Genomic DNA, 13,088 nt, shown 5'->3' on the forward strand with positions numbered 1-13,088 from the left:
AACACCCCAGTGTTTGGGGAGGCGGCAGTCTCGTGTGCCCTGTGGGCTCTTGGAGGACAGGGGAGACACCCCAGCCAGTGCAGGGGTGACGGGGGTTCCGTGGCCAGCCCACTGCTGGGGGAGCCGGGGTTCCCGGGATACAGCAGGGAGCGGGCTGTTCCTTGGGACCCTCCAACACCTGTGCTCCAGAAACATTTATTGGGGGGACACCAGACACAAAGACAGGTGACAGGGGCTGGGGGAGCACTCGGCACCCTGAGGGGTCCGGGCAGCCCCCAGCCCTGGAGCAGTGTGTAAGGCACGTGGCTGGGCCGGGGGTACCGGACGATGTCCCGGCCCGGAGAGGGGGGCATCGCTCCAACATCCCCAGGCCATGGTCCCAGAGCCCCCGGAGGGGCAGCCCACCAGTCTCCCCACAGAGACCCAACCGCCTGACATTTGGCACTCCCCAGCTGTCTGTGGATGCCCCAGCAGGGTTTGCACCCCCTGAGCAGGGGTGTGGCCAAGACCCCCATGCTGGGGGCATCAGAAAGAGGTTTCCTGCACGGTGTACATGGGGGCACCAGCATTGCGGATGTACCCCTGTCCTTCCTCCTTCCCCTGCTGGTCGGGGCCGGGGGGGAGCAGGCCATTGGGCACCCCGTTGTTCTTCTCCATGGTGTCCACATGGCTGGGGCCCTGTGGGGACAGAGCAGGGGGCAGGGGAGGCAGCAGGGGCGTGGGGGGGTACACACCCATGCTGCCCTCCCCCCGGGGTGCTGGGGGTCTCTCCCTCACCTGGACAGGGTCGCCTCCCCCACAGCAGAACCACTGCTGGATTTTGGGGGGCAGGCAGCAGAGCAGCCATGGCAGCACGGGGGAGATGGTGCGGGGGTCCAGTGCCGCCGGCGGCGTGGGGCCTGGGGGTACAGAGCCGTGAGTGGGGCAGGGGGATCACGGTGGCCCCCCCACCACCCCACACTCACCAGTGAGCAGGCTGACCAGGACCCCCACCAGGATGACAGTGGTGGAGTTGTGGGCACTGTACCACATGTAGGACAGGCTGTAGAAGCGCTGCAGCCCGGTGGGCCTGGGGGACACGGGGTTAGGAGGTGTGTGGAGCAGCACCTCCACACCCTGCACACCCTGAGCCCCCCGGCCCGCTCACCTTGGGGGTGCTGATGTGGGGGGCAGCAGGGTGGTAGCCAGGACAGTGCTGAGGTTGCCCACAGTGGGCAGTGCTGTGCTGTTGGCTGGGGAGACCCCCTTGGCCCCCGCTGTGCTGTGCAGGAAGCTGCCAATGCCTATCCAGAAGGCCATGACCAGTCCAGCCAGGAGCCCCACGACAGCTCCCTGCAATAGGGGACAAAGAAGGGCACTGGCCCCCGTCTGGACTCAGGGTGCCCCACACCTCCCCACACACCCAGGCAGGGCTGGGGGACGCTGACCGGGCCAGGGGACACTCACCGTGGGGTTGGCACAGGGGAAGAACATGCCGAGGCAGAAGAGCCCCAGGAGTGGACCCCCCACCATGCCGAAGATGCTGATGGCCGCCTGCGGGGACACGGCCTTCAGCACCAGCCCCGTGCCCCTGGGGGTGCCAGGGGCAGGGGTCCCTCACCCCATCTGGGGTGCCAGAGCCAGGGGTCCTGCGGCCCGTGCCTACCTGCAGCACAGGTCCCAGCAGGGAGGACACATACGCCATCCCCAGGCACAGCAGCCCATAACCGAGAGCTGGGGAGGGCAGCGGGGTGTCATGGTCGTGCTGGGGACCCCCCCACCATGCCAGCCCCGCGGCTGCAGCCCTGGCCACCCCCTAGCCACTCACCCAGCAGCTTGGAGATCAGTGTGGCCCGCGACTCCGACAGCCCAGGGAAGTGCGGCCGCACCAGGTCCTCCATGGTCACCGTGGCCAGTGAGTTGAAGGCAGAGGAGATGGTGCTGGGGAGGAGAGGGAGCAGGAGGGGGCTTGGCCAGGACACCTGAACCACTGTCCCAGGGCTGCCACTCACCTGAGGGCACCGCTGAAGAGGCAGGCGACAAAGAGCCCGGGCAGCCCCGGCAGGTCCCGCAGCACGTCCATGACGAAGAACAGCACCAGCTGTGGCAGGAGGTCAGTGCAGGGCTTGGGGCAGCAGGGGACATGGGAGGGGGTCTTAACCCACCTGGTCAGAGGAGGCGTAGCGCTGGCTGGGTGCCAGCGGGTGCTCCCGGTCATAGACGAACATGACGAGGCCGGTGAGGCAGCTGAGGCAGAGCACAATCTGCTGGCAGGGGAACACGGCGTAGCAGGACCTGCGGGCGCCGTGTGGGTGTCAGACCTGGGGGAGTGAGGGGGGGCCCGTCCCAGCTGCAGGGACCCCCAGCCCCAGCCCCACTCACAGCTTGGCCTCCCGCTCGCTGCGGGCGCTGAGGTAGCGCTGCACCTGCGCCTGGTTCACCCCGTACAGCGAGAGCATCATGAAGATCCCACCCACAGCCAGCGACCAGAAGGTGTGACGTTCCAGGGGGTTGGGGTCCAGGCTGTGGGGAGGGCCAGGGGCGTCATGATGACAGGTGCTCATTGGCACCCCACGCGAAAGAGGGCAACAGGGATGGACCACCACACCGCACCAGGGTCCCTCTCCCCCACCCCAGGCTGCCCTAAGCGTCCCCACAGCGTGACGGGGGGTCCCAGGAGGTCACTCACTCAATGCCGGAGATCTTGCCCTCCTGCTCAGCCACACGCCAGACACGGGCCATGCCCCCCACCCGCCATGCGCCCACCACGATGACGGCAACCTGCCCCGCCAGCATCACCAGCGTCTGGAACACATCTGTCCAGATGACGGCCTTCAGCCCACCCTGGGGACACACGACGGCCGTCACCACAGGATCACAGTGCCCGCCCTGACGGCAGGGGCACGGGGCACCTGCGGCGGCAGGGACTCACCAGCGTAGTGTAGAGCGTGCAGACCAGCCCCATGGTCAGCACCGCGCTCCAGAGGTCAAAGCCCGTCACTGGAAGTGCAGAGGACGTTAATGGGGTGAGGGGCAGCAGCCTCCTGGCATGGCCCCCCCAGCCGTCCTCACCGTACCTGCGTTGAGGGCCAGCGCGGGTGCGTAGAGCACCACGCCCATGTAGATAACCTGCGGGGAGGGAGAGCAGCGCTGAGCCGTGCCCACCCCCGACCTCTGCACCCCCACACCCCGAGCTCCACTCACCATTTGGAAGATGAAGGTGACGGTGCCGAAGACTCGCACCGTCTTGTTGAAGCGCAGCTCCAGGTACTGCAAGGAGAGAGGTCAGGGCACCCGACTGCAGGGTCTCTGTGGTCCCCACACCCCCCTGCGCTCCCCGTGTCCCCTCTGCTCACCTCATAGGTGCTGGTGATGCGCAGACGGTAGAAGACGGGGATGAAGATGTGCGCCGGGATGAGCAGCCCCAGGAAATAGGAGCAGCCGAGGAACCAGTACTCGGTGCCGAAGCGAAAGATCTCAGCTGGCACGCCCAGGATGGCCACAGCTGACTGGAAGGAGGCCAGCAGGGACAGGGCGACGGGCAGGCAGCCCATGTCACGGTTGGCTAGCAGGAACTCCTGCACCGTGCGCTGCCGGTCGCCGCTCAGCGCGTAGAACAGCCCGATGGCCGAGGACAGCACCAGCAGCAGCGCGAAGATGCCGTAGTCGATGGCCGTGAACTCCATGGTGAGCGTGTCCCTGTGCCGCTGCCCCGCCGGTGCCGCCCTGCCGGCCTCATGGGCACTCCTGACCCCGGCGGCACGTCCTGACCAGCATCGGCCTGGCCCTGGCAGCTGCAGGAGGGAGTGTCAGTGCTGCAGGACCTTCGCTCGCGCTGTCTCAGCCTCAAGGACCCAGAGCGGGGGAGAAGAATGGCTGGACCCTCCTCCTCCTCCTCCCTCTGGGCCGGGCTTGGCCACCCCCGGGCCGCCCCACCTGCCCCGCTGAAGGAAACTGGAGAGTCTTCAAAGAGCGCCAAGACAATGGCTGCAAAAACAGTCCCACCCAGGCCCCCCGCAGCACCGGCACCACCAGTGCCGGCAGAACCGGCCAAACCCAACACAGCCGCCTCCGGTGCAGGACAGCCCCAATCCCACCTGAGCCAAACGCAACACGACCACCCCTGGAGCTGCACAGCCTTGAGCCCGCAGTGCCGGTCCCACCCGAGCCAAACCCAACCTGGCCCAACCACCCCAGCCTTGCACAGCCCCACCAAACCCGGCAGCACCGGTCCCACCAGCACCTAAGTCAACCCAGCCCAAGCACTCCAGCACCCCATGGCCCTGTAAGAACTGCCCCCGGTGCAAGAGCTTGGCCAAGCCCAGCACAACTGCCCTGGCCCTAGTGGCAGCCCGATGCTCTGGGGCCAGCACAGCACAGCCAGCGCTGGGGCAGTGGCTCCTGCACCAGAATCGCCCCCACCAACAGCCCCTGGACCTGCAGGGTCCATGGATGGGGCTGGGGAGGTGATGGAGTCCAGCCTGCACTGGAGAGGAGGGACAGGACAGCCTTGTCCTGGAGCACAGAAGCTGGGCAGGGTGACCCCCACACCACACACCCCACATGGCCAGGGATGGACACAGGGATGGAACGGACAGAGGGGAGCTGGCAGCCTCAGGGGCTCTGGGCATCAGCCAGGTGCAGCAGACACCTGAGCATCCAGCAGCTCTGGCACCCTGAGCCTGCTCACAGGGCTCTCCCCAGAGCCCCCTGTGCTCTGCCCCCGGCTCCAGCCACTGTGGAACAGGAGGGGACAGCTGGGTACACTGCTGCCCCTGCCTCCCCCCACATCCAGGGGACTGCGGGGACCTGGGAGCAGCTGGTGCCACAGGGCTGTGGATGCCCCCCTCCCCGGCCTGGGAGGGGGTGCAGGCCGCAGGGACCCTCTGTCCCAGCCGGGCAGCGTTAGGGCACAGGGAGGACAAGTCTGGACCGGGGGTGGCAGGCAGGGAGTGGCACAGTGCCTGCTGTGATCCCATCGTGATCCCTGGAGGAATGCTTGCCTGGGGAATGCCTGGTGGGATTAGGCTGAGCCCCTCCTGGCACCCCTGGCACAGCCTGCCTGGACCTGCCTGCCACAGGGCCGTGGGTGGCTGAGCTGGCACGGGGCTCTGCGGCACCGGCAGTGTCTGGGTGGGGAATGGGGTGAGAGGGCAGTGTCTCTGCTGCCACCAGCCCTGGCCCGTCCCTGACCAGGACACGGCTCCAGGCGCATCAGCTCAGGGCCAGCGTCCAAGGTCACTCCCCACATTCCCCCATGCAGACTAAACATGGGAGGTTACATCGTGTCCCCAGTGGTCACACAACCTCCTGAATGGCCCTGGTCCGAGACTCCTGTGCCCTACATTCCCCTGTGTCCCTGAGGCTCTGCTGCCTCCAGCCCTGGTGTCCCCACATCCCCATCAGCTGGTGATCCCAAGCCCTGCTGTCCTGGTCACCCCACCGAGGCCCTGCTGCCCTCTCCCCCCGATGGGCCCAGAATGTCCCCACAAAACTCAGCAGCCCCAGCCCCGCTCTCCCAGCGCTGGGGGGCCCCGAGTGCAGAACCTGCTGCCCCTGTCCCTGCCGTCCTCAGCCTGCCTTCCCCGGTGTCCCCGCTCCATCACACCCTTCCCTGTCACCCGTGTACCCGGGGACCTCGCCTGCCTTCCCCGGTGCCCTCAGGGGCTCTGCTCCCCGTCCCCGGTGTCCCCCTCCCGGGGCTCTGCTCCCCGTCCCCGGTGTCCCCGGGGCCCCCATCCCGGGAGCCCGCGGTGCAGCCGGTCCCGGTGCGGGTGGCGGCGGTGACCTTGCCCGGCGGCCCCGGTGCGACACTCACCGGCGGCGGCAGCACTCACTCACCCCATGTGCCGCCGCAGCCGGGGCGCGCCGGGATGACGTGAGGGGGCGGGGCCGCTCCCGGGGCCGCTTCCGCATGGCGGCGTGACGTCATCACCGGGGGCCCGGCCTGCGGCTCCCGGCCCCGATCCCAGAGCCCCGATCCCCGATCCCCGAGCCCCGAGCCCCGGCCCCGGCCTCGGCCCCGGCCCGATCCCCGGGCCCCGAGCCCCGGTCCCCGGTCCCCGAGCCCCGGTCCCCGATCCCCGAGCCCCGAGCCCCGAGCCCCGATCCCCGAGCCCCGAGCCCCGGCCCCGGCCTCGGCCCTATCCCCGATCCCCGAGCCCCGAGCCCCGATCCCCGAGCCCCGAGCCCCGAGCCCCGATCCCCGATCCCCGATCCCCATCCCGGCCCCATCCCGGCCCGGCCCCGCCGCGCTCCGCCCGCTCAGGCGCTCACCGTGCCCCGCTGCCCGCGCTGCCGGGGACCCTCCGTGGCCTCGTTCGGGTCCAGAGGGTGCCCGGCCCGTGGAGGCGGGGGCAGAACGGGCACGGATCTGCCCGTCCCGCTCGGCGCTGCCCGCCGTGCGGCCCCGGTGGCGCGGGGATGCTCGGGGCCGGCGGGGCCACGGGCGGGTTCGCGCTGCTGCTGCTGCCGCTGCTGCTGCCCCGGGCCGCCCGCGGGGCCGGGGTGAGCGACGGGGGGACAGGGCTGGGCTCACGGAAACAAGGGGAGGGCCGGAAACGGGGGACTGCGGTGGGCAGAGGGTGGCACGGAGCAGAGGTGCCCAGAGGCCAGGGAGTGCCCGCACGGGGATGCCCGGACCGAGAGCTCCCGGCGGGGAACCGGGGCCGGTGCGTCCCCGATCCGGGGTGTCCCGAGGCCGGGGGTGTCCCGGGGCCTGGGGTGCCCGGCCTGGAGGTGTCCGGTGTCGGGGCAGTGGCGGGTTGCCCCAGGGCCGAGGAGGCTGTCCTTTAACGGGGATAGGCGGAGGTCGCGGGGCGCACGGGAGGCGGGGGTGCCCCTGTGCCGGCGCTGCATCTCCCCCTCCACCTCTCCAGGTGTGCGGGCTCTGCCCGGGGCCGCCGCGGAACGGCTCCATCGTGTCCCGGTTCTGTGAGTCCCGGGGCAACGCTGAGACCGATGGGCGCTGCTGCCGGGAGCGGGCTCCGTCCCCAGGGCGGATTCTGGGGTACGGGGGGCCGGGGGAGGACGGGAATGCCCGGGCTGGGGGCGAATCTGGGGTGCTGGGGGCGTCGGGGGCCGTGTGATGGGGGTGCTAGGGGGATGGAGGGTGCCGGGATGGGTTTTTGGGTTGACAGTGGTGTCAGGGGAATGGCAGGGCTGGGGAATGCCTGGATGGAGCGTCCTGGATGGTGGCGTGTGGGGACCAGGTACGGGCAGGGGCCAAGATGGGTGCTGGGGGTCACAAGGGCGTTGGGGTAAAGTGTGGGGAGCAGGCATGAAACTGTCTGCCCCAAGCACTGCCCTTTCCCAGGCTGGACCTGAGCAACTGCTCCCTGCACACTGTCCCCCCGGGGCTGGCCGAGGCCACTGATGCCATTGTCCTGTGAGTTCCCCTGGGAGCCCTCTGGCCCCTGCAAGGAGCTGGGCTGGGCTGGGCTGGGCTGGGCTGGGCTGGGCTGGGCTGGGCTGGGGCAGGTTTGGTGGGACATTCCCGTGGGCCCAGGCCAGCACAGCCGTGCCCTGCTGGTGCCAGGGACAGCGGCCACTCCCTGCCCTCATGGCTGTCAGTAACAGTCCACAGGGTGTGAACAAACAGAAACCACCCCCGTTTGTAAACGGGGAGCCCTGGGACCTATCTGACCAGGCAGCCTCCCCGCTGTGCCCAGTGGGAGCATGGGACAGATCCTTCTGGAATTCTGTCATGGTGCACATTGTCACAGGACAGCTCTCCCGTGGGGGCCTGTGCTGGCAGGTGAGAGATGAGCCACTTGGTCACGTCTTGACTTTTGCCACAGTTGCACACAGCGTCCTTGGCCCCAGGCTGGAGAGACAGGAGTCAGGGAGGTGACTCTGGACAGCCACGTCCAGGGCACTGCCAGGGCGCAGTGTCCAATTGTGCCCAGTGAGCCGTGGTGGCCCTCGGGGCAGCATGACACCTCGGCTCATCAGTGCTTTTGTTAATGACCAAGCGGTCCCTTAGCAGCTCTGCAGAGACCTTTGAGCCCCGGCTGTAGGGCTGCTCTCCCAGGGCCTCGGGTGGGGGGTCATGGAAAGCACCTGAGGTTCGCTGAGGTGCCAGGGGTACCCCCGGTGCCAGATGAGACTGAAGGTCCGTGTGTTCACAGGGACTTGACTGAGAACCCCATGACAGCTCTCCCCAATGGTTCCTTCCTGGGCTTCATCCAGCTGCAGAGCCTGTGAGTGCTGGGGGCAGGAGGGGCTGGGGGGTCACCGCGGTGCCCGTGCTGAGCTCTGTCCCCAGCGCGGTGCCGCTGACCCTGGAGTGTCCAGGCGGGAGTGACGCCTGGCAGGACGTGACAGCGGATGGGAGCAGCCGGCTGTGCCAGGGACAGAGGAACCCCTGCAACAGCTCTATGGAACTCGGTATGGTGGGGGACTGACCCTGGCGGTGTGTGCATGGGGCTGGCAGTGGGGTCTGGCCTCGGCCCCTGACCCCCTGCTCTGCTCTGCCAGTCTGGCCATGCCCTGAAAACTCTGTGTGTGCCCCTGACGGACCCGGCTTCAGCCAGTGCCTCTGTGACAATCCCTTCCACGGCTACAAGTGCCTGCGTGAGGTGAGTTCCCGTGGGACTGAACCTTCTCTGGCTGTGCCCCAGCCAGGTCAGCAGGGGCTGCAGGGAGTGCTGATGCTCACTCCTGCTCCCCGACAGGGAACATTCCCGATGCTTCTCTTTGGAGGAATCCTGGGCACTGCCACTGTGTCCCTGTCCCTGCTGCTGTGGGGCACCCAGCGGAGGAAGGCCAAGACCCCCTGAGCAGGGCAGGGGGCCGTGCCTGGGCTGTAAGCTCTGAGGCCTGGGAGGCTCTCGGGATCAATAAAGCTGCAGATCCTCGCCGTGTGTCCGTCTGCTTCCTTCCCGGGGAAGGGAGGGCACGCACGGGAAGGGGCCAGGCCGGTTCCCACACTCCCCACGCTGGGGCCGAGCAGCAGGAACATCCGCACCGGGACCTGCCCGCCCTCCGTCACCTCCCCAGCCCCGGGGAGCAGCGCCCGAGCCCCGGCTGCTGGGAACGGCTTCTTGGGCAATCCCCGAGAGCGACCGAAAGAGCAAATGAACAAATCCAACCTGTTCTTCAACCGAAATACCAGGGGAGAGCGCGAACGCAGTCCCCCACTACCACAAATTATGCAGTCGAGTTTCCCGCATTTGGGGAAATCGCAGGGGTCAGCACACCCGGAGTGCAAGGGATGAGCCTCGCCCTGGGAAAACCACCTGCCTGATCATGGTGTCTCCCCTGCCAGGTAAGTATGCCCGAGCCCGCCCAGCGCCCAAACACCCTGCCCGCCCCACGCCTCCCCAACACACGCCCAGCCCGAGCCCGGCCCCGCACCCAACCGGCCCCGCGCTGCGGCCCGGCCCGCACGGCCCGGCCCGCGCAGCGCCCGCGGACGCGCGAGGGCAGCGCGGGCTTTGCGCGGGCCGTGTCCCGGCATGCCGCGCGCCTCGCCTCGTTTGCATAACCCCGCCCCCGGTCTTCCCCCCGCCCCGCCCCCTCCGGGCCGGTCCCGCCGCTCCGCGGACCCGCCCGGCCCGGGCACCGCCGGGAGCCCCGCGTACCGCGGCAGCCGCGGCCCCGAGCCCGCAGGAGCAGCTCTGCCCTCCGCTGGGGCCGCTTCTGCTCGCAGGGAGCGGCCGGGGGGGCGATGGGCACCGTCTCCCGCCGCCGGAGTTCCCTTTCCCCGGGCGCTGCCCGCTCCTGCCCGTGACGCTCCCGGTGCCGCTCGTCCGGACGGTCCGTTCCTCTCGGGCTTCTCTTCTCCCTGAGGAAAAAGATTGGCCGAGTGTGCGGCGTTCCCTGGGGAACTGGGCAGTCGCGAGTGTCTGTCCGCAGGTACCGATGAACAACTAAAAAGTTCCGTTCCAATCTCCAGAAATCATTTCCCCCTTTGAGCTGCATTTCCCCAGCCAGGGCAAAGACCCGGTGCCGCTGTTCCCCCAGGGGCACCAGAGAAAACCTCTTTCACATCCAGCACCGCAAAGTGCCTCCTGGGCCTGGCACCGAGGAGAGGGGGCCGGGGTTTGGGACAAGCCCGGGAACGTCAGCGCTTCAGTTCCCGCAGCTCTTGCACCGCTCTTCTGACGAGCTCGGCTTCTTCTCCGGGGGATAAGAGCGGTAAATCCGAATTGGCAATAACCCAAACTCTAAAAAAGAGCCTGTTAACATTTCCAGTCCTCGCTGGGCCTCTCATTTTATCGGGGTTGGTCTTTTCTTACCGCCTTCGGTTCAGCTTTCATCCGACTCACGTTTGTCTCTTGCCTCGTTTTATAAATGAAATTAGAATTTTGACAACTAGGCCTCTTGGGTTAATTGCAGTTTAATTAAAAAGGAATACAATTTAGGAAATTAAATAATAATTTGGAATAAAAAAATACAGTTTAATAGAAAAAAATATAATTTAGCAGAAAATTACAATTTATATATATAAAATCTGCTAATAATTACGTATGAATAAAGCATAAGCAAAACCTCCCAGGGTATGGGGAGGGCTTCTCACCCCACCTCACGTACAAAACCCACCGGGGTACGGAGGGGGTTCCCCACCCTGCCCCTCGTACCAAACAAAGCACTTCCAGCTAAACTCATATACTGTGTGCTTCTACATATTCATTCATGTTTCCCATCAGTTTCCTCCTATTTCCCATTCCTCCGACTTTATGTCACTTTTCCTCACAGCACACGCCTCACTTGTTGTTAGGGGGTCTCCAGTCTTCTTTTGGGGTCTTTTGGGGAAGGCTTCTCCTCTTCCTCGTTGTCCTTTGGATGACCTTACAGGTTTGTGCGTGCGTACTAAGCGTTGTGCTATGTAAGTTACTAATCACTCTGATATTTACTGATTTTAGACCCATGCCTAAAGTTCTAATTTTGTCTATCTCGGAGCCATTTTTCTCTTGGGACATCACTGATCTTCCAAACTCCATCCTCTACCTCAATTTTAACATGTAACATCTGTAAAGGGGCACATCTGCCTTGTAACACCGATTCTTTTGATTGCTTCTGATAAAAACTTTCCAAATAGTTACAATTTAGTTAGCACGAATCAATTCCATTTATTACACCCGGGATTCCCAAAGCCCAAAGCAGTGGTATGAGCACAGCTGAAACTTCCCCGGGCATTTCCTCCTCTTCCCCCAGCTTTCCCTGGAGAAGGGGCAGAGCTGCACTTTCCATGCATTTTCCAGAGGAATATGCAAACCGGACAGAGCCCTTTGGGAAAGTTAATTGCGCATTTAAGCGGCACAGCAAACCCTGCCCGAGCCACGGCAAAGGGCACTCGGCACGTGGAGAAAGCGACGGGGTCATTTTGCGTTCCCAGCGCAATTCCATGGGTTGTCTGGGGGATTTCCTGCCCCTGAGGGATTTCCTGCCCTGAGAGATTTCCTCCCATTGCAGCAGCAACAATGACCTTCCACTCAAAGGTCCCTCAGAGCCGGTACCTATGGCCCAAGATGTTCCAGTACCCACTAGAAAATCCAGCGTTCCGCTCCCCGGCTTAAGTGCAACCAAAGGATCGGCCGGGGAAACAGGAGGTGCCTCCGGTCCCCTTCAGTCCGGCCCAATTTCTTCCTCTTCCCATTTTCCCTTCCGTCCCTGCTCGGCCCGTCCTGCCTGCACGCCGCACCCTGATCCTTTTGGAGCGCCGTTAATCCCGACTCAGACCTCGTCCCTCAAGTACACCTCGCCTTGTGCCGCTTCGCTGCCCCTGACAGGAGCTCTGGTCACTTCTTTTGGCTCTTCTCCTTCTCTTCTACCCCTTCCCATCGTTACAGCCATCACTTGGGATTATTCCCATCCTCTCTGCTCCTCGTCTTTTGCGGCGTTTCCTTCCTGCCCGCGGCACGGAGCGCGGCCGAGCGCGGCGTTCGGCGGCAGCGCTTCCTTCCCCGGCGGGGTCCGGATCCGTTCGGGACCGGGATCCATTCGGGACCCGGATCCGTTCGGGGTCCGGATCCGTTCGGGACCCGGATCCGTTCGGGGTCAGGATCCGTTCGGGACCCGGATCCGTTCGGGACCCGGATCCGTTCGGGACCCGGATCCGTTCGGGGTCAGGATCCGTTTGGGACCCGGATCCCTTCGGGGTCAAGATCCGTTCGGAGTCAGGATCCGTTCGGGGTCAGGATCCGTTCGGGGTCAGGATCCGTTCGGGACCCGGATCTGTTCGGGACCCGGATCCGTTCGGGGTCAGGATCCGTTCGGGACCCGGATCCGTTCGGGACCCGGATCCGTTCGGGGTCCGGATCCGTTCGGGGTCAGGATCCGTTCGGGACCCGGATCCGTTCGGGGTCAGGATCCGTTCGGGACCCGGATCCGTTCGGGGTCCGGATCCGTTCGGGACCCGGATCCGTTCGGGGTCAGGATCCGTTCGGGACCCGGATCCGTTCGGGGAGGCTCCGCCGCGCCGCCAGGGGGCGCTGTCGCGGGAGAGCGGCGCGAGGCGGGGTTCGGGGGAGGCGTGGCCATGCAAATCAGAGCGGCACAGGGGGCGTGGTAATGCAAATTTGAGTGGGGCAGAGGGCGGTGCGGGCCGGTTTGTGGGGCGGGGTTATGCAAACGAGGCAAGGCGCGCGGCATGCCGGGACACGGCCCGCGCAAAGCCCGCGCTGCCCTCGCGCGTCCGCGGGCGCTGCGCGGGCCGGGCCGTGCGGGCCGGGCCGCAGCGCGGGGCCGGTTGGGTGCGGGGCCGGGCTCGGGCTGGGCGTGTGTTGGGGAGGCGTGGGGCGGGCAGGGTGTTTGGGCGCTGGGCGGGCTCGGGCATACTTACCTGGCAGGGGAGACACCATGATCAGGCAGGTGGTTTTCCCAGGGCGAGGCTCATCCCTTGCACTCCGGGTGTGCTGACCCCTGCGATTTCCCCAAATGCGGGAAACTCGACTGCATAATTTGTGGTAGTGGGGGACTGCGTTCGCGCTCTCCCCTGATCAAAGCGGTTAAAAATAGATCAAAACCCTGGCGTTGGCTCAGAAGGGCGAGCGGAAGCTTTGCTCTTCCCTGCTCCTTGTCCCGTAGAGGCTCCGCAGCTTTCAAGGTCCATTTCTGCATTCAAGGTCCATTTCTGCACTGCTGAATGACGGCTGGTGCCGTTC

The 13,088-nt window shown here is 65.8% G+C and overlaps 2 protein-coding genes, 1 long non-coding RNA gene and 2 other non-coding genes across 6 annotated transcripts; 3 read left to right on the forward strand and 2 right to left on the reverse strand.

Annotated features, from left to right (window-relative positions):
• Positions 1–179: 179 nt before the first annotated feature.
• SLC5A6 (solute carrier family 5 member 6) lies at positions 180–5,891 on the reverse strand. Of its 2 annotated transcripts, none has more exons than XM_086875274.1 (16): positions 5,798–5,891; positions 3,336–3,773; positions 3,184–3,249; positions 3,057–3,108; positions 2,912–2,979; positions 2,669–2,823; positions 2,362–2,502; positions 2,145–2,274; positions 1,992–2,080; positions 1,808–1,920; positions 1,646–1,713; positions 1,447–1,533; positions 1,148–1,332; positions 966–1,069; positions 778–899; positions 180–678 (listed from the first exon to the last, which is right to left on the reverse strand). In XM_086875274.1, exons 2-16 carry the CDS (start codon positions 3,663–3,665, stop codon positions 526–528), a joined length of 1,863 nt encoding a protein of 620 aa, XP_086731400.1. In that variant the 5' UTR covers positions 3,666–3,773; positions 5,798–5,891; the 3' UTR covers positions 180–525. The 2 variants fall into 2 exon arrangements, with proteins under 2 accessions (XP_086731400.1, XP_086731399.1); XM_086875273.1 differs by having other exon boundaries at positions 5,821–5,880.
• Positions 5,892–5,915: 24 nt separating this feature from the next.
• On the forward strand, positions 5,916–8,837 carry ATRAID (all-trans retinoic acid induced differentiation factor). The gene is made up of 7 exons (XM_086875277.1): positions 5,916–6,486; positions 6,858–6,988; positions 7,295–7,366; positions 8,109–8,180; positions 8,246–8,367; positions 8,458–8,558; positions 8,655–8,837. Exons 1-7 carry the CDS (start codon positions 6,403–6,405, stop codon positions 8,757–8,759), a joined length of 687 nt encoding a protein of 228 aa, XP_086731403.1. The 5' UTR covers positions 5,916–6,402; the 3' UTR covers positions 8,760–8,837.
• Positions 8,838–9,091: 254 nt separating this feature from the next.
• LOC111930029 (U1 spliceosomal RNA) lies at positions 9,092–9,255 on the reverse strand. The gene has a single exon (XR_002864998.1). It is a non-coding gene; the product is annotated as a U1 spliceosomal RNA (small nuclear RNA).
• Positions 9,256–9,556: 301 nt separating this feature from the next.
• LOC147654533 (uncharacterized) lies at positions 9,557–10,171 on the forward strand. Its single transcript, XR_015282486.1, has 2 exons — positions 9,557–9,837; positions 9,946–10,171. It is a non-coding gene; the product is annotated as an uncharacterized LOC147654533 (long non-coding RNA).
• Positions 10,172–12,758: 2,587 nt separating this feature from the next.
• On the forward strand, positions 12,759–12,922 carry LOC147654534 (U1 spliceosomal RNA). Its single transcript, XR_015283950.1, has one exon. It is a non-coding gene; the product is annotated as a U1 spliceosomal RNA (small nuclear RNA).
• Positions 12,923–13,088: the final 166 nt, after the last annotated feature.

Source organism: Cyanistes caeruleus, chromosome 2 (assembly GCF_971803275.1).
Source record: "Cyanistes caeruleus chromosome 2, bCyaCae1.hap1.1, whole genome shotgun sequence".
Taxonomy (NCBI): domain Eukaryota; kingdom Metazoa; phylum Chordata; class Aves; order Passeriformes; family Paridae; genus Cyanistes; species Cyanistes caeruleus.

Bases quoted from the DNA above. Each gene is read 5' to 3' on its own strand.
- SLC5A6 (XM_086875274.1), bottom strand. From the start codon at position 3,665: ATGGAGTTCACGGCCATCGACTACGGCATCTTCGCGCTGCTGCTGGTG. The intron at 1,534-1,645 runs GTAGGCACGGGC...GTGTCCCCGCAG, and splicing joins TGCTGGGACCTGTGCTGCAG to GCGGCCATCAGCATCTTCGG. The intron at 1,070-1,147 runs GTGAGCGGGCCG...CGTGTCCCCCAG, and splicing joins CCCACATCAGCACCCCCAAG to GCCCACCGGGCTGCAGCGCT.
- ATRAID (XM_086875277.1), top strand. From the start codon at position 6,403: ATGCTCGGGGCCGGCGGGGCCACGGGCGGGTTCGCGCTGCTGCTGCTG. The intron at 6,487-6,857 runs GTGAGCGACGGG...CCACCTCTCCAG, and splicing joins GGGCCGCCCGCGGGGCCGGG to GTGTGCGGGCTCTGCCCGGG. The intron at 8,559-8,654 runs GTGAGTTCCCGT...GCTCCCCGACAG, and splicing joins GCTACAAGTGCCTGCGTGAG to GGAACATTCCCGATGCTTCT.